The sequence below is a fragment of the Ixodes scapularis genome, unplaced genomic scaffold (genome assembly GCF_016920785.2).
Source record: "Ixodes scapularis isolate PalLabHiFi unplaced genomic scaffold, ASM1692078v2 PGA_scaffold3__209_contigs__length_174095766, whole genome shotgun sequence".
NCBI lineage: Eukaryota > Metazoa > Arthropoda > Arachnida > Ixodida > Ixodidae > Ixodes > Ixodes scapularis.
The window spans coordinates 94267735-94287837 of record NW_024609868.1 but is presented as its reverse complement, the minus strand read 5'-3'; the positions used below and the strand labels follow the sequence as shown (position 1 = coordinate 94287837).

General features: G+C 47.3%; 1 protein-coding gene across 1 annotated transcript in view; it reads right to left on the bottom strand.

Annotated features, from left to right (window-relative positions):
* Nucleotides 1-8380: 8380 nt before the first annotated feature.
* LOC121047762 overlaps nt 8381-20103 on the bottom strand; it is a 41103-nt gene continuing 29380 nt past the window's right edge. The window contains exon 4 of the mRNA XM_040503258.1: nt 8381-8502. Within this exon, the coding sequence (XP_040359192.1) occupies nt 8381-8502 (122 nt within the window). The remainder of the gene's footprint in view (nt 8503-20103) is intronic.

The following is a 20103-nucleotide window of genomic DNA, read 5'->3' as shown; positions in this document are numbered from 1 at the left end:
GCAGGGTAAGGGGCACGACCACGCAAGCAACGACACTGCGCCATTGACCGGAATTTCGAAACTTTCAGCGATGGTGATACCGCGGAGCAAAAATCGCGCTCCGTAACTCTGGGTTGACGAATTTCACAGCACACCTTTCTGACGTGGAAGTACCAAGGAAGTCCCTTATGTCACTCGGAGATCAGAAAACTGGAATTACTTACGCGTCGCAGACCCTAACTTTCGTCTCACTGTTCTAGGATAGAATGTACTAGGAAGGACGAGTGGGGCCACCGGAGTGCTATTGTGAAGACTCTGGTTAGGAGTCGCACACACACCGTCGTTGGGGTCCGACGTCGAGGAGAGACCATACCCAGCACTAGTTCCGGCACATGTGGTTTTATCTAAACTCGGCTTGAGTGCGCGACACAGACAGCTACAAAATACTTTCCTCGTTCGAAGGCTTGCGATGGCTCACCACCCTTTTTTCTGCCCCTCTTCTTTTTTTTTTTCTTTCTCCCCTGGCCGCGAGGCGAGGATTCTTCGTAATCTGGCGCGAACGCCACGGTGGGACACACACACACACACACACACACCGACACACACACACACACACACACACGCGCAAACAAACACGCACGCACGCACGCACATGCACGCACACGCACACACGCACACACGCGCACACACACACACGCACGCACACACAGACACAGCACCGAATGCGTCGGGAATACATTCCGTCACACTGTTTCTGCACCTCGGCATGGAAAAAAAAATGCTTAATTTAAGTCACCTCGCTCGTAGCGCCCTCTCGGGCGCTACGAGCGAAGTGGTTTGGATTAGTCGTTTTGTATGAAAAACGCGTGGCGTTCCAACGCCAAGCTCGACCGCCACACTGGTCAAGGTCATAAAAACATCAGAACACCGTGCTATATTTCTATGCAACCTATAGACGTAAGGCGTCACGTCAATACATAACGTCACCGCGACCTGACTTGTCGTTACAACGCCATGCGACATCACGACGACGCGTTAGCGTCAACGTCGTCATCGACATTGATAACGCGCGATACACGACTGCGTTCTGGGCCCGTTTGATCGAAGCCGGTTAACTTTAACCGCGGTTAAAAGTTAACCGCCCTTCCCTACAAGGTACCTACAAGTACCTAGTCAAGTTGACGAGGGCTGGATGAGCGATAGCTCCGTGTGTTATTATGGGGTGGTAGCTGGTGTCACCTCTTGGCTGTAGCGAATATACGTGGCTTCCGTGGGAAGGTTCCCGAAATGGGGGGACCCAAAATATGCGCGCTACCTGGTTTTCGCGACGCAGCGCGGCATACATTTGAGCTTAAGAAACAATTTTTATTGGTCGTGGCACAAATAATCGGCAAGGTAAAACTAAATTAACCCTTGTTTGGAAATTTTTTAAATATTTGGCTGTATGAAGTGAAGAAAAGCCTCGTTGAAATTTCCTTCCAAGTTCAATAGAGGACGACGAAGTTGAGTCCTAGAAACTTTGAGAAAAAATTGAGCAGTGAAAGGCGGGCGGTACACCGGCAGCATGGTTGGCCAACATGTAAGAACTGTATATAACACCGTCATAAATTGAAAAACCTGTAACTCGGCTCCAGTGAAAATAGACCTATTAGTAAATTACCCGAACATCGAGAAGAACGCTGGAAATGTAATTCTACGATCCGCGCGCGCTGGTCTTCCACTTATAAAAGATTTGAAATAAATAATCATCATAAATCTTTGACGAACGCGCGTGCACGGCAAAATTTGTTTGAGGCTTTTTGCTTCAGAAGAGTTATTACTGCAGACGCCAGCAGGTGCAGCGCGTGTAACTACGCTCGTAGCATGCACCTCGGTGCTTTTGAAATTTAGCAAAAGGTCTATGGTAACGCTCTCTGCTTTTGTGTGCTATCAATACCCGGCCGATTGAGTCAGGGCAATCCACTTTCCAAAGACGTTGCCATGCCGACAACTATCGCGTTCATTTAGGCTTAGGAATGGCCAGAGTCGAAAGTCTATCTAAAAAATGCGGCGAAGTCATTGCTCATGTTTGGCGTTTTAAGTGAGGTAAGGCAACGCGAAAACCTCCTGCACCATTCATTGCTGCTACTGCATGCTACTACGACGTATTAGTTCCAAAGCGAGCGGCGCTCACTCAGCGGGGCACCGCCATGTTTCCCCACCGTCCTTACTCTGCCGGTCACGTGACCCAAAATTCCCCCTTGTAGGGAAATCCGGTTAACCGCGGTTAGTTAACCAGCTTCAAGCAAATGGGCCCTGATGTCATATTGCGTTGTCAACAACGTCGATGTCAACGTTGACGTTGACGGCGACGACATCAAGATGACGGCGTCCTTGTCAATGCAACGTTATAAAGACGCTTGGTGTCAGGTCATCAACGTCATTGTCGACATTAGGCAACTCGACGTCATGACGACGTCCCGACAAGCTCACGACGTCACACGACGTCAAGACTTCGTCGTAATGTCCCGTCGACGCTGACGTTGGCGATGGCGACGGCCTTACACGCGTCAAGACTTCGTCGTTGCGTCATTGTGACGTAACGTTGACGGCGACGACGTCAAGATGACGGCGTCCTTCTCAATGCAACGTCATAAAGGCGCTTGGCGTCAGGTCACCAACGTCGTTGTTAACATTACGCAACTCGACGTCATCACGACGTCCCGACAGCTTCACGACGTCGACATCATTGTCGACGACGTTACATGACGTCAAGACTTCGTCGTAACGTCGCGTCGACGTTGATGTTGGCGATGGCGACGTTACACGCATCAAACTTCGTCGTGACGTTATTGTGACGGTGTCATTGACGACGACGTCAGGACGACGTTAACGTGACGTCATAGCGACGCTTCACGTTGTGTTGGGCGTCGAGATCAACGTTGGCGTGGACGATTTTGTCCACGTCGTCCTCGACGCGGCGCGACGTAATCACCGTCAACGGCGACTTGACGTTGCGTAACGGCGTCGTCCTCAACGCTACGCGATGTCACGACTGCGTTACAACAATGCCGCGAAACGGCATGATCCTTGACTCGACGCGATGTCACGAAGGCCTTACGTCAGCATTTTGGCTTCGCGTAACGTCGTACTCGACGATGACCTTGTGGCGTCGCCGTAACGTCTATTGTCGTGACGTGGTGCTTTGATGTTACCTCTTAGGTCAAAATCGTAAAAAATACAATATAGCCTCTAAGGAGCTATAATGCCCACATGACCTTGACCTGTGTCGCCGCTCGCCTCGTTCGTAGCGAGAGTGGCACTGCGATCAAAGTGGCTTGGTTCCACCTGATCGCTTTCCTTATTTTTGAGGTGCATCCGGAAACAAGAGCGGGGCCTGTAGCTTGTCCCACTCAGTCGTTTCTAGTTTACTCTATCTAGGACAATCATCCAAATGGCAACCATTTGGATAGGCACAAGTGCGCACGCTATAGGTCGTGAAAGTTGCAAATGACGCCCAAGATCGAATCGCGATGCAAGAGTGATCATAATGATCCAAGTGTTTCTTAAGCCGTCAGTGAGTATAATATGAGGTCTTTTAATATTATAAATGAAGTCAATAGCATCTGCGTGAAACCGTAATTTTCTGGATACTGCACGAGCGTAGAGTTTTTATTAGGTAAAATGACGCTGTCACGGACATTATAAAGTCGTGACGTATATTCTTCCAGACACACCGTTATCATTATCTGAGAGTTTTCATAGACCACTTTTCCTACGAAGACGCGACGCAACGCGCTCGCGCGTCGTTAGCCTTGTCTGCCGAGATACGGATCTTGTAGCTGTTTGCAGAGAGTCTTGCTGGACGGTCGAAGCGGTCCACAAATTCACACTGTCGTCACATCTACTTTCATGGTAGAACCATGGCCATGCGACGTTCCGCGAGGAAAACGTTTTAGTCATTCGTCAATTCATACCTCTACATTTTGACAGCGACAGTGTTATTGAAAATCTCTCAGGGCAAATTTTGTGATCGTCCTCCGCGAAAACTCCCGCTGACGTCATCAGTTACGTTATCAATTAATTAATGCGCTTGCTGCCGCCGCCGCTGTATTCTTCACCCCGTTATTCCGGTGCGTGCGCTCAGCCATTCGGGACCGGCAACTCCTCTCCTCAATGAAAAATACCCCGAGGCTGGGGAAAGGTAAAGTAATGGGCATGCACAGGCACACCGTCTCAGAACTGTGCGTGTGTGTGTGTGTGTGTGTGTCTGTGTGTGTGAAGGGGGTGGGGGACGGGCTACAAAAACACATGGATGATTCGGTGCGTAAACGAGTGCACAAGGTGCGCGGAAGACAGACGAACTTTCACGCTGTATGGATAGACCTTGGGAAGCCCGCAGCGGGACCGAAGCACACGACCTGCAGTTACTGCGCGCTAGCTGTCACTTGGACACGCGTCACGCCACCGTAAATGCACTATAACTTCTTTCCAGCCGCGCGGTATAAAATCGCGGATTTTTTAGTTAACACTTTTGTCGTTTCGCTGTACATTCTTGGTCAAGTCGTTTGCTGGAGGTAACGTCCACAGAGTGACGGTAACGCTATGCCGAAATTCTTGGATACAAACGCCACGGTGAAATAACGAGGTTAAATACGCCGTAGCGTTTGGGGCAGTAGGTGTGAGAATAGCGTGACATTCAGACGAATACCAGGCAAGTTTCATCGAAAGTTTAATATGCATATTTGTTATAGTTAAATGAAACCCTAATTGCAAACGTTGCGTCGTTGGATATTGTACCGTGAATATGCAGTGCACCCCATTGATTGCTTTGTGCGAATGGAGGGTACTGTACCGTGAATAGTATTTAATATAAGAAATATATATATATATTTTTACATTTCCTCACTTTACAGCTTCGTCTCACGTCTAAACTCTTGTGTGGCGTCTCCTGCGCTATCGTTAATTAATAGCCCTTGTGGCGGCGAGATTTGCCCGCTTCGATGACTTCTTGGACAGTTCTTCCTTTATTCCGCTAGCAGTGGTGTATGCTGGGAGAATGACGCAGCTAGCGTAGTTCCTCGTTTTCCCTTCAGTGACTTTGCGACCTCCCTGAAGCGCTAAAGGAACCGAAAGTCTCTTTAATCCAGAACAATACTAACCGAAAGCCAAATGAAACGTCGGAGTTGGTCCGTTGTCATCATTCTTCCCCCCGAACCTCGTGTCGCGAGCCATCGTCGCACTCTTCCGCCGTGCCAAGTGTCACTGTGTGCATTTATTTTCTCACTAATTACAAACAATACTTGCACTTCTCAAGAGGGGTCAATATCAGGGTGGCCCACGATTGTCTTCACAGTCTCACACAAATGTAACCTATGACAAAAAAAAAAAAAAAAGCCGTTTCGAGGGAGTGTTTGGTGCTCGCGGTCAACAGTACTGCGTTGCATCGCAGAGAGGATCTTTGTCGGGAACCGTGTACACGATCGTTCTTCGCGTATCAGAATGCGGAGGCTGTAATTCAGAGTGACGTCTCAATAGCACCTAACCCCTGCGCTCGGCCTGACAACGTTCTCGTTGGCGCCGATCCGGATGCTGCACACATACGCGAGAAGAAAACAACAACAACAAAAGGCGGGGTTTGGATCCACACTTTGAAGGTGGTTTGCCAGCGAAGCTGTGGTATGGCCTGTAAGTAAATGCACTTTACCACAACTTTTTATATCGTGTGAAAAGCTAGTGACGTCGCTCCCCACGTCGCAAGCTGCCATTGCCGCCGCAGCTTGCGCAACAGTAATCTTTACCACAAAACGTATGCGATAAGCGTTAAGGCTCTGTTATACTCCGACGTAACGCGCGTGCAAGCGAACGCTGGCCGAAGTCGGCTGCGTCACGTCAGTCACGCCGCGCGCGTCCAAAATTCGATCTCTCTATACTCCGGCGGCCCTGGCGACTTCCGCGGCGCGCGTCGGTGGGCCGCCAGCGCGGCGCATGCGCAGAATCTGGCTACGAGGACGCGTTTCCTGCGAGAGTGCGCCATTTCCGGTTCCTTTTCGTTTCGAATAGCAGACGAGAATTCTCGCGCTTCTTCAGCGCCAAGTTCGAGCGATGGCGTGGACGTACCTTGCACGACGAAAACTCGCGCTTGCACTGTTGGTGCACCACCTGCGCCGCAAGCGTTGGCGGTCAATGTGCATACGGTACATCTTTGACAAGCGCACGGTCTACGGCACTCAAGCTTCCTCGTGTCGTAGACACACGGGTGAGGACGAATTCCCCCGATGAGCTTCTCGACGACCGAGTCCGATTCTTCAAACATGACGCCACACGGAGTGGTGCTCCCGCCGTCTGCTATTGCTCGTATTCGCCGCGCTTCCCGCGCGTGGGCTGCCGGGAACCAGCGCGTGATGCATCCTGGTCCGGCGTCGCTGGCGCGGCCGGCGCGGAATAGGGCATGCTCCATTTTGGCGTCGAGGCGGTCGGGCTGCGTCGAACGCCGCCGGTCGCGTCGGTTGCGCCACGACGCCGGAGTATAAAGCGTCGGGTTTTCGCCGACGTGACGTCGCTGTGACGCGCTTGCACGCGCGCACGCGTTACGTCGGAGTATAACAGAGCCTTTACGTGCTTCGCATTGTTATGAGGTGCGCCTGATCATCAATTATGTGGTTCGAATGCAAAGAGGTAATGGGGCTTAGAGCGATAAACTGGCAGCTGAAAGTGACCCCCACCCGGCCGCCGCATGTTGCACAATTTTGACCACTAGACACGTGACCTTATAGTTTTACGTCCAGAATTTAATAAAGTACCGGGCAGGGATAATTGCTCATTGATCTTTATTAACAGTATCGACGAGATAAGTCATGTTTCGTTTAATTTGAGTCCAAAATATGCTTTTACGACAAAAACTCGGGCAGCTCCGCAATGGCTTCGCTAGATGTCGTCAGCCGCGGTGCTGTATTGTATTTTGGGTTTTCAATGGACCTAGACACTGATCTCTGGGGCTAACAATATTAAAAAATAGTTTTTTTTTCTTGTTTTTTTTTTTTTACAGCGATTGCAATACAAATTTTGACTCAGTTTTGCTTAAAAGCCTCATGTTTTGGTACGGTCACATGTCTAGTGGTCAAAATTCTACAACATGGCGGGAGCCAGGGGGGAGGGGGGGGGGGGGTCACTTTTGCCTGGTGAACGGGGGTACCAGTTTATCGCTTTAAGCCCCTCAACCTCGTTGTTCGGATGCTTGTCTTATGCTGTTTTTTTTTTAAACGAATGCTCTGTTGTATGTTGTATACCTGATATGCACCTTTAAAATCGATCGTTAGTTTTTCTCTTTTTTTTTTTTTTTTTTGTGAGGATGCTTACACGAATAAATCTGACCTGCGAGTCATATACAGCTTCGCTGTAAAATGTCGGCTTTAAGGCGCACATACCCGAAGAATGCGAGAGAGTTGTGTCGCTATTACACTTGTAGGTATTCCGTATTGGAGTGTGCTGTATAGATAGTACGTCTCGTTTAATCTGTAGCTGCGGTTATGACGTTTCATATTTGCGAGACACCTCCAGTCGTGTTCCCGGTAAGTGCGCTTTAGAATGTACGATGTAAGATCTATCGCGGATGCATCTCTCTATCTCTCTCTTTCTCTCTCTCTCTTTATATATATATATATATATATATATATATATATATATATATATATATATATATATATATATATATATATATATATATATATATATATATATATATATATATATGTATGAACGAATATTTTCCGGCCATATTTAGTTCCACATTACGTCTGCGCGCAGTCAACACTATAGGCGATTCCGTGGAGCTAGTCGGGCAGAACCAAATTTCAACCTCACGGAGTTAGTTCTTTTCGTACGTCCGATATCACTGGCTAAACTGATCTCGCGCACAATAAAGCGCGGAATTACGCCACATGCACTGCGTTATTGTTTCAAACGTCAAAAACAAAAGCAAAAAAACAAACAGAAAAAAAAAGACAGGAGCGTCGTAGCATGTATTTTTGGCGCTGCTTAATTACTTCTGTACAATTAAACGCCCCAAACTACAGGGACAAAGAGTAAAGATTGACGACAGGACTTGATTGGCAGTCGGACTTAATAAAATACGGTGCATAGAAGCTTCAATAAAAAAAGAAAGAAAGAATACATTCAGCGGCGTATAAATAGTGATTTTCAAGCACAGCTTAAGAATATAGTGTAACTACAAATGTATAAATATTTATTTTATTTAAGAATTATACAGTTACCTCCAGTTTCTACGGGCATCCTCAAAAGCATTTTGCGGTAAATTCTGGCTTCAGCTACGTGATTCAGAGTGCTGTGAATATCACAGCGGAAGAACACGTCCTTAAGTTCCGCAGTGTCGACGCCAGGTCTGCAGCGACCCTCTGTCGCCTCATCCCGAACGGGCCCTCAGTGTTCTGGCGTAGACCAGCCACACGACGAGTTGGATCACGTTGATGCCCGCCAGTCCAATGAAAAGAGTAGCGTAGGACCCGCTGTTGTCGCGAGCGTAGCCTGCACGATAGGTTGGGCGAAACATCAATATTCGAGTACATTTTCCAGAAAGAAACTGAGGCAGCGGAGGAGACGACACCGCACGTGGGGAGCTCCAAGCTCGAATAAAAAAAGAATTGCTGCGTAGACGGAAAACGTTAGCTAGATGAATGGATGGATGAATGCTCACGGCTGTACCTTACGCCACCTAGACTGTCTTTGTCGCTACCAGTGTTGGCGGCGATGCGACGTAACAGGTTATGCGTTACTTGTTTTGGTAACGCAGTAGCGTACTCGTTACGCTTTTAAGGCAGTGATGTATAACGTACTTACGTTACTTATTCCGGGTAACGGGTGACATATAGTTGCGTTACTCGTTACTTATTCTTTCCAAAGCATAACATATATGTATATATCATTTTTATGTTTCTATAGGCACCAAGTTATTTGAATTATTCCACTGTTTTTCATACACCTTTCAAATCAAAACCGTGTACGCATATATATATATATATATATATATATATATATATATATATATATATATATATATATATATATATATATATATATAGTAAATTGTGTTCCGAATGAACTAAAAATATGGCAAGATACAAACTTTAAGTGTATTAACAAGAGAGTTAAAATAGTAATTCAATTTATATTCACATATATGTTTTATATCTATTTCTAATGCACTAACGGTATTTATACGCAGTGAGTTCAGTCTCTTTTAATTTTCATATTTTCAAAGTCCTTCGTGCATAACATAACCAAATTTAATGTATAGTATGAAATATATATTAACATGGATTATCTATGCATTTAAGTGCATTTGAGCTGCACTTGGATTATTCTCTTAATGCCGTTATTTCCAGAAATATATATTGATATTGTAATGCCTGAAAACCGCAGCGACACACAGACAAAGAAAATAGACAGAGATACAGCGCTAACTTACAACTCAACTTTATTTTCAGTAGTCACCTATAGTATATATAACCGGTGTGAACAAAAAACAACAAACAACAACAAAAACATCTGAATCGTTTGCTTAATGGTACGATCTTGATTTTGTATTAATTGGGGGACACGGCAGGTCTAAGAAAACTCAGCATGTTCATAAAAAGGTACAAGATTAGCGTGCGATACGGCATACTGCCAGTCGAATATTATCACACGCAAAGAATCTGCTTTATATACAGCGAGAGAATTGTTTAGAACATGATATCAAAGTAGCGTCAGACCCTCTTTTATATTCTGCAGTTGGCGTGCATTGTAATGAGGGAGGGGGGGGGGGGGATTTGGTTTTTACTCTAACATATATCGCTTTGAGACCTCAAACTTTGTTTTCCAGGCCAACACCACCTAGACAAAAGGCCTCCGCATGGTTTCCTCTTCCTCTATGAAACGTCATCACAGTCGGATCGCGCTCGGTCGGCTATTGGACCCGAGTCCGACCTTCGACGCGCTGATTGGCCACGAGCCGCAGCCGAACACTGACGCAGCACTCGTGCCCAATCTCTCGCCTCGATCGATCTGACTATGATGACGCGTGTGGAGGCCTTCTGTCTAGGTGGTGTTATCCAGGCTCGCCATATGGGTGTGCGCTTCGTGCCGGTTTGCAACCATCACATTGAGAAAAGATCCTGCTGATTCTTCCGTTTTCTGTAAGACCCCAAATAGTGAAAGAGCTGAAAAAAAAAACATCAGGTAAGTTATATAGATATATGTATTTTACGTACAGTTAGTTTGCTCACACAGATATGCATTGAAGCAACTTCTGCGCCGTCTGAACTCCTTGAAACGTGCGGTGGCCTGCATTTGGACTCACGTCGTCGACGTACTTGATTCGCGGCTTTACATTGTTTTTAAGGTTCTCAAATATTGGAAACGCCTACACGGGCAGGCGTTTGCGCGCTCGCGCACCTCGAGGGTCGATCAACTTGTGCGCGGACAGTCTTCGTTTCCAAAATCCCCCAAAAAGTTGACCCCGTGAAAATAAGTTATTCCCTCGTCACCGACTTAATTTAACGCAGTCGCGTACTTCCTCAGAAAGGACCACTGAACCCGCAAAGCCATCGTGTCGTCTGCTAGCAAAGACAAAACCGTCTGTGGAGCTTTCTCACGGACGTTTATCGTCACTTTATGGCATTGAGATTAAATATTACCAAAATATTATAAATCACCAACTAGCCCGACTTTCCACCTTCTAATTGTAAGATAAAAACCGAAGTGTGTATTTTAAGTATACTTTTAAAGTTTCAAGATACGAAATACACTTAATATATACGTCTGAAATACATCTGGACAGATCTTAAACTTATAAGTTTTCGCTAAAGGGTGGGTCGCTGACGCGCACCTTTTATCTGAAAGACCGAATAATGTACTCCTCCACTTTTATTTTTTCGGTAACCCCTAGAACACAGGGTCGCTACCCACTAAACAGGCTCGTTGGATTTAGTGTAGGGCAGTATACTTCCGGTCGTATATCTCAATGCACAAACCGAAAGTACACTGCCCAACACTTTTCTGCATCGGTGCAGGAGGTGCAGGTGGGTCGAACTAGAGCCACTAAATGAGCTGCGCTTAGAGTATCGGCACTCCGTTCCCCGACATTGTTGTGGGCGCCGCCATTTTGGGGCTTGTGCAGAGCAGACGCAACTGCCGATCGGCATGATTCAAAAGTGCGACTTCCTCAGCATTAGATTCGGTGTTAGGAAGCTCATGTAATATTGCTTTGCTTAGTTGCGAACTGTTTAAACATTTCTGGAGGACGGAAAAGCGTTTCCTGTGATTTCAGATAAAGCTTCAGATAACTGGCAACCATTATTTTAAGCCACAATATGGCCAAGTGTCGTTACTCTGAAGCGTAGCTTATTTAGTGGCACTAGGTCGAACGAGTCTACACTCTAAGAAAAAAAGGAGGAGAAAGGTAGCAACAGCGACTGTTCCTCCTTGTTGCGGACAAGTTGCCCAGAGAACGGAGGAACAGCAGCTCAGATGAAAGGAGGAGGGCAAGTTCCTCCCTCTTCAGTTGGCGCAGGGGTAAAACCTCGCGCTAGTGACCAATTGGTCGAAGGTTCGATCCCCAGAGGAACGGTTTTTTTTTTTTTTGTTTTTCCTCGTAAAGTTTTTTTTTTTTTTTTTTTTTTTTTTGTTTACCAAAACACACATAAACAAACCCAGACCGATGAAAGGAAAATTAAAGTCCTTATTATTCACCGAGACGTTTTCCTCCTCCAGGCAAACCGGAGAAAGCTTTCGCCTTCCCGACTCATCTTCTTTCGGTTTCGTTTTTCGAGCACATCGCGCACGTTATTTAATAAATTAATGTTGAGTTGATTGAGTTTCAGCGGCAGTGAAGGCCGCCTGTAATTCCGTCTTCTAGTCCAAACGTGCAGAACATTTCGGTTGCATTGACGTTTTTACCACTAATTTTATCAAACGAGCTAACGAAGCCGCTAGAAACAGCGAAGTTCCGGAGCAGTGCCAGCAGCGCTACATACACTGGGTAAGACGGCCGTCTCCGATTTGCGGGACACACGCGGGACTGCAGCAGCGAAACCACGAGGAACTGTGTCGACGTTTTCGACGTTATGGAAATCGCGGGAACTGCGTCCAAGGCAGGCAGGTTTTCCTGCCGGCTGCCTGGGTGCCTTCCGTGCTGAGTTCGGTTCTGTTGTCCCGTGCCGAGTGTCAACCGGCGTTCAACGTGATTCTGTATTTCTGCGTGTCAGCAACATCGTCAACGTGATTCTGTATTTCTGCGTGTCAGCGACATCGTGATGCCAGTGTTGTGGGTTGTGAACAGAAGACTGGAATTATCGCCGATGTGACTTGTGTTCTCGTATCAGTGGTGTAACAACAAGATGAGATGACGTAAACTGTCGGGCATTGATGCCGCTGGTCGGGCCGTGATCGCAGGGGGCGGGGTATCGCAGGATGACATTCCGCTTTACATTAAAGAGTTTAAAACCACTTGAGGGATTAGGTGCAGTCGATCGACGTGTGGATAGTCATGTTGGAACGCTGGTCTGAACGGTAAGCTCCTATCGTACAGTGGCCAATGTGACTGTCGGTCGCCGAGAGCACTTGCGCTCTGGGGAAAAGACTGAACAGTACGAAAGGATGACGGAAAGTACGTATATTAACAATGGAAGTTTAGCATAAAAAAACAGGTAAAATCAAAAAAAAAAAAAACGGTATCCTTTATTTTACTCTTTAAATATATTACGATTCCTGTAGAAACCGCCCTCCAAGTGGCGCGCTGGGATGAGCGCTAGAAGTTTTCGAGCTCGCAACGGCGTAGCTCCGTACACTTAACAGTTGCCGCAAGTCGCGGCTTTCACTGCATTCAAGTTGATCGAAGCGCGATTTCTCTGCCCGTGAAGCATCACTTCCAACTGAGTGAATATCCGCTCTACAAAGATTAATCCAAGACGGCAATTGCAGCCGTGCGCAAACAGCACAAAAAGAGAAACAAACACTACAGTATAAATACTGGCTACGAAGGGCCGTGCGGGAAAACAAACTCATGGCTTGGAACCATATTGGAGCGGCTCAATTTATTGGCTTTCAAATAATTACGGTATGATCGAGCGTTTTCTTTTTAATAAGAGATTCATCCCCTGAGCCATTAAAAATAGTCTCAGATGTATGACATTGCTGGATAAAAATGAACATGTTCGGAATATTTTTTATTGCTTAGGGAGTCACCGAAAAATTCCGTACGTTCAAAACGACCAGTATAAAAGACGGAAACGCAGGGCTCGGGTGTAGTGATCGGGGTAGTGTGCTGTTGTATTGACGTTTGTATGTGCGATGCCTGTGTATGCGCTCAATATATGTTCACCTGATGCTTGTAGTGGGCGCAACGAGGTAGAGGGGCTTAGAGTGATAAACCGGAAGTTCGGAAGTGGCACCCCCCCGGTTGCCGCCATGTTTTACGCAAATGTGACCACTCGTCACGTGACCTCACAAGAGCCGTGACGTCGCAGGTAAGATGGCAGCGCCCACAGCTGGTAGATGGGAGCTTGTTCGGTGCGCGGCAGCCGTGATGTGCAGCGGCTTTCCGACAATTTCGGGCTTTTTCGTGCTCGCTGACAAAGGTATAATGTGAAAGTATGAAGGAATGAGACTTTATACCCTTTTTGCGCAAGATCGCCCTGGATCATCTCTGGATATTAACAACTGTGAGGCAGCATCAGCCGTATCGCCGTACCGGTGCTCGGATTCAGGATTTGTTCAAGGATCGATAGAACTTTGAGTGGTTTTAGCATAAAATTTTCGCATTCTCTTAGCTTTGTTTGAACGTTGGAATGTCTGAGAATCGACGCGAAAGGTATACGTCGCGTTAGGGCCTAGGAGAAGTTGTTTCAGGCCTGCGTCACTGAATAACCATAGCAACTTTTAGCGAGGAAGCTCCTGCAATTTTTAACCCTTTGTGCTAATCGACGATTCTACATTCGATAGCTTTTCTTCCTTCTTTGGTGAGTGCGACGTGCACACCTATTTTCTGCTACGAGGATGACGTTTTATTGAGTGTGGAGATGAATAAATCGTTGCAGGCACCTGCTTCAAAGCTATTCGACTTGCAATAAGAACAACTGTTTTGGTGTATGCATAGATGAACTACACTTTTTTCTCTTTCGTAGGATTTATTGCAGCAATACTTTTTTTTCATCAAGAGTGCATTGTATTAGTCGGTCAATTATTTACTTGTTCTAATTACCTGGATAAGATGATTCATATTTGTGTTCATCCCTTGCCTGAAGAGCAGTCTTGTTGAAAAATGTTGACCATTCCTTTCGGTCTCCTCAATAGCCTTTCTTGAAAAGTGTGGGTTGCCTATACTTCGTATCATTGTAACCTGGAAAAGGGCAACCGCCACAGCCCCCTCAAACCAATCAGAGAGACAGAGCGAAGGTGTGTGACAAATCTGTGCAGACGAGCACTCTGAATGACATGTTGTCATGTGCCTCTCTCCAACGTACATATTGGCTCACCGAGACTGTAGCCTTTACTGTTTGCTAAATTGTAATGACACGAATTACAGTAGCTACTACTCTATTTACCCCAGGCTTTCATACTTTGGTCATTTGTTCGACAAGAGTGTTATGTCCACCATCACTGTGAACTCGGCTCAGCGCCTAGTGGACTCGAATGCTGCATTTGCATTCGACGTGAACTGGGGCCCATTTGTGTGCTTTATGCCGGAAAAAATGTTAACAGTTGTGTTGCTTGATGAGGTTCTGCAAAGGGTCTATTGTGTCATACGTATAGGAAGTGTCCTGCTATATAACAATGCATCAACACATAGAAATAAAGTATATGCTCAGAAGTGTGTTCAGGAGAAGTGGAATGAGTGCAGCCCAATGCAACAAGTCTGCCAGTCTGGTATGTCCCATTAATTCATATTGAAGGGTCAGAGATGCAAGTGTCCTCAAAAGGACCTGCGCGTGTGGTGAGCACAATTCTTTGTGTATAAACTCTCAAGGCGTAAAGGCAAGCGGAAATAGGTTTATCTGGTTAGTGTATCAAATATGTTTATTTCCACTGGATTACATTATTATTGATTCGTAGTTAATGGTTCCAGAACGAGTTCTTTCTGCGACAGTCTCCTGTCATGCGTTCCGTCGTAATACCTGTGGACCTTGTTGTGGGATGACGCCCCTGTCACGTCGGTGTTCAGTTTGGTCGAGTAGCAACTTTGACCGACTGATGCTGTCTTGTAATCATATGTCATGTGCGCCCACTGACATCTGATGCACTGAAGCTGCAGGGCTGGCTTCTAATCCGCAAAATTTTCCTGGTAGTTTTCTGCATCAATGCAGCAGGCTCGGGCATGTATTGGTCATGTGGCTGTGCCATTTGCTATACCGTTGACTTGGTAGCTGGCAACAATGTTTGCTATTCAAGCCATTTCACTTCCATTTCGTAATGGAGATTTATTCTGCATCCCACGACCACTGCAACTTGTGCAAGTCTTGTGTGGCAAAGTGAAGTCTCGTGATGCTTGCAGTCAACTTTTGAGAGCAACCAACCATTCAATTTAATAAGGTCACTGAGCGGCATTCTCCCTCAAAGTTGGAAATTGTGTGCTTCGTGGCGTGGACACAGATAATTAGTGTCAGCAAATTATTAGGTATTGTCCTTGGGCGACAACCGACACCAGATCAACTCTCCTTGCATTGCCGCTCACCTGCTTTGTCGTGCTTACCTCCCGTCCAGATGAAGTAGATCACGAGCTTCGGGGCAATGTCGGTACCAGGGACAAAGACCGCCGAAGATAATCCTCAATCTTCCCCGGACTCTCGTCGAGACGTGGTCGAGGGTCGTTCGGCACGAACCCTTGCAGGCCAATTCATTAGTACGGGAACCTCCAGTAGGCATGGTCGGCCTCATGCAGTGGTAGCAGAGTGGTTTTCGGTCGGCCATTCGCAGTACCTCCGTTTTTCTCGGTGTACTTTGTTCAGTGCGGACCTACACTGGTTCTTCCCGATGTCGTTAATGCTTTGGCGTTGGGGTGTCTCGTTGAATTGGCATTGAATAGTAACAGGTAGCCAATGGTGGTCGTTGTGCCTTTGTGGCATAAGTCGCCCTCGTTTTGTCTTTGTGGCATAAGTCGCCCTCGTTTTGTCAGATGCCGCTTCGCTCGAAGAAGTCTCCAGTTGAAATGCCTGTCTAACTTCTGAAACAATCTCGGCGATCAAAATAAAAGCCGGGCAACGGATGGCAGGAACTAGCTTCCTTATCTCCTCCCGGACACCGTTGTGAATGATATCACGGATGCCTGGGGGGCTGGCGTCGAAGTTGCAGCTGGACGACTCGAGTGTCGCAACGCTGGGGAGTTGTTGATAGTGACATGCTCGGGCTTGCAGTGTACATTCAATGTTGAAAGCTTCATTGATATGAACCCTTCGACTGTTGTCGTGGGGTTGCGGACAAGGCTGCTGAAGGTGTTGTCTTTCACATGAGGAACATGGGATTCTTAGCTTCTTGTCTTCTGTAGCATCAGGGTTGGCGTGGGTGCTTGATCAGGAGCAAAACATCCTCCACGAGGGTGGTGACGCTTTTGTTGGGGCCGTGTCCTGGACAAAATCAGGAATTCGGCTTTCTCTCGTCAATGTTGGCAGATGAACATGCATTTCAGCTCGATCTTGCAAACTTCCCACGACGTTAAGGAGGATTCGTGGTTCTCAAACCAGTGCCTTGCAGTTTCTTCCACGAGAAGTATAGGTTCTGCAGGAGCTGGTTGTCCATCTACCCGCTGTGGCGGGCGACACGGTCATATTGTTCAATCCAGCCCTCGACGTCTTATGCACCTTGCATGAAAGGGCATCGGAGTGCGAGGTGCGACGGGCATGCAAACGATGGCGGGAGCGGACGTGGTTTGCTGCTACAGGTTTGTCATTGTTGGCTTAGTCAGCTTCGGTTTTTCCTGGCAAAAGACCTAATTTCGGTGGTTTTTGCTGGTAGCAGCGACTGGCTTAGATTTCAAGTTCTTCGTGGTGTATTTCCGAGTTTTGTCTTTGTGGTACTCGCTCGGTCTTGCGGTTTTTCTGCCGGGCTCGGGATATTAATTGATTCACGGCTCGCCGGGGGTTTAAGACTCGGGATAATGTGCCACCCGTGTCTTGTTATCGGGCAGCTCGGCTGAGGAGCCGCCAGTGTACACACAGAGTGAAGGGCTATGGGTAAAGTGCCCAGCACCTCCACCAGAACATACAATGACAGCTGAGCATGGCCTATGGAACTTTCCAGAATAGTAAATATTGATAGAAAATAGGACTGGAGCAAGCCTTCGTGACAATATAATAAAACAGACAGAAAAGAGTCTATGCTGACCACTAAAGAAGCTGCACTGCTTTAGTGGCATTTTGTCCGAATAAATCCTCTCCTTCGGGGTCTGGCAACTGCCGTGGATAAGCTGAACTGAAATCGATGTGAGACCACTTTTCTGGTAATGAGCCGCTACAGACTGCCGTCGCAAAGCGGCGTGAATGGGTGGACTGGGTAGGTAACACGCGCGATGAATGTCCATACAGCTTGCAATTCGCGTAACGAATGTTGATGAAACTTTGGTGTCGACGAAACGTGCAACAGGCCAGCGGAATCAATACCAACTGCAACAACTGGGCTTCGTGAAGGTGCACGTCTACGCCAGAACAATTAAGTAGGCAGCACAACATCACCTAAAGCACGGCACAGAAACTACCAGCTTTAAGGCAGCTCTTCGGCGCGCCGCACACTTGTGCTCCGTGAAAGTGCACGTCTACGCCGGAACAATTTGGGAAGCAGCACAGTATCATTTAGCACGGCACGGGAACTACAAGCGGCAAGGCAGCTCTCCGGAGCACCGCACAACCAAAGTGAGCCTTCGGGCATTTGAACGAAGCGGCGCCACGATTGCACACTGCCAAGCACGACTCACGCAATTTCCGTCGCTAAACTGTGTATCCAAATATATTGCACACGCTTTACTGCAGATCTCGAAGGTTCCGATGGTCAACGAGAGCACAAAAACGTCGCCTTAAATTTTATCTTAGCGGTGTCCGAATCAATCCGAGGTATGAGCAACGTAGGGCCGATTGTCTCCTTCGTGGCAATATCCTCGTAGGTCATTAGCGAAATGCTCACCGTTCCTCCGTATTTTCACGTTATACCTACGTCGGACACCACGCTGAACTCTGAAGCCGCTTTCGACCGGCCTCATACAACCTCATACGACGGCTTCCGCGTCTAAAATCAACTCGTCGAGACGAACGACAACGAACAAAGCATCCGACAAGCTCCGGCCCGGCTGGGGCCAGCCGCTGCATGGGCGCTGCCATCTTTCCTGTGACGTCACGTCTTTGGTTTGGTCATGTGACGAGTGGTCAAATTTGCGTACAATGGCAGCCGCCTTATGGGGGTCACTTTCGAGTGCAGACCGGAACCCCGGTTTATCGCTCTAAGCCCCTCTACCTCGTTGAGTGGGCGTAACATGTTCAGATGTGTTAGAGAATCCCGAAGAAAAGGAAACGCAATTGAGGTGTAAAAAAATAAAAATATTTTTTTGTAAAACATGAATTGGGCGGTACCTAGCGCCACCTAGCCTAGCTACTTGGGATTACTCAGCTTGACACCGCCATCTGGTAGCAAGCGATTTAACATCCTTTTACGCTACGCGGCTACGGGATAATTTCGTGTTACCGTGCTGAGATAAGCCCAGAGGTTGCTTCGGATTTGCTTTTTTTTTTTTTTTTGAGAGCGGCTTTTGGTTTTGAGGGCGAATGATTTTCACTCTTCCGTGATGTGCGGTTGACGAAGGAATTGTGGCTCCAGGAATAGCAAAGGTAAGATATAAAGTGCGCGAACTGGGTGCCGGTTGTCACCGTTGGACACCGCACTGCTGACGATGAGAAGACTGAGTGACTGCATGCTTTCGAAACGTAAGTTTCTTTATTTGCAGGGGTAAAGAAACTTCGGAAATAAATACAATGCGCGGAAAGCTCGTGTTACGTTTTTATTTGCTGCTCCTCTCGCTTCGTACAATAGACTTAGTGTTCTCGTTAAGCCTTATCGAGCTCGATTTGCTCGATTCGTGGCCGCCATAATGAGGTGCAGTCGACGGAGGAACTTTTGCCCCCCTGCTTAAGGGACGAAAGTTTCTCCCTTTCTGAAGGAGCATATGTGTCAAGAGCGTTCCTCTTTTTAGGGAGGACTATACTGACCCTTTTTTCTAAGTGTGTACTGTCTCCCTCAAACGCGAAACACTCCTCTCGCAGTGTTTCGCGTTCCAGCGTCGGACGCCGTAGTTCGGCACTCGAACAGTAAATAGAGACAAAGGCAGCTGGCTTCTTCGTATAATATCCTTCCCGTCAGACTTAGGTGCTCTGACGTCCCCAAAAGTTCCCATCTCCTCCTTGACCTCCCTCAGTTTTTGACAGGATGAGAGCAGCAAAGAGGCCCTTCGCTTGCCTCGCCTCCGGCGCGAGCAATCGGCCTTTTGTAGAAACATCGGTTCGAGAGGAGATGGCTCTAGTACTCTCTCTCTCTCTTTCTTCTGGCCGAGCAGAGAGGAAAGATGGTTTCTTTGTGTCGACTTCGGGGCAGAAGATAACCCAAGATGGGGACAAAGGTAAGTTTGGGGGAGCCGTATCTATACGTCACAGTGGCTCAACTGAATTGAACCATGGTTAAAAGCGCTAAAAAAAGACGTACACAAGATAGAAGACAAACACGGGAGCCCGTGTTTGTCTTCTATCTTGTGTACGTCTTTTTTTAGCGCTTTTAACCATGGTTCAATTCAGTCAACACCAGCTAGCCCAACAACAAGTTCTTTTACAGTGGCTCAATGGATGAACAGGATACGGCTGACGTTTTGGGTGTCGAACGGTTGGGAGAGGCTTCTAGCCAGTTAGTCTCAAACGCAGTCGCGTGTCTAGGTGGCAGCACATATTCGCCAAAAAGTCCATTCCTACCTCCCGTAGCACTACGTTTAAGCTTCGAGAGCGCACGTGCAGCCAAAGCACGACGTAATGGCAAGGGGCGCGCGTTCTGGATGCTGATAGGATGAAAATTTCCTACCGTTCCCATCCTGTCAGTGGTTATGTGCGGGGTTTCACTAAGCAGATA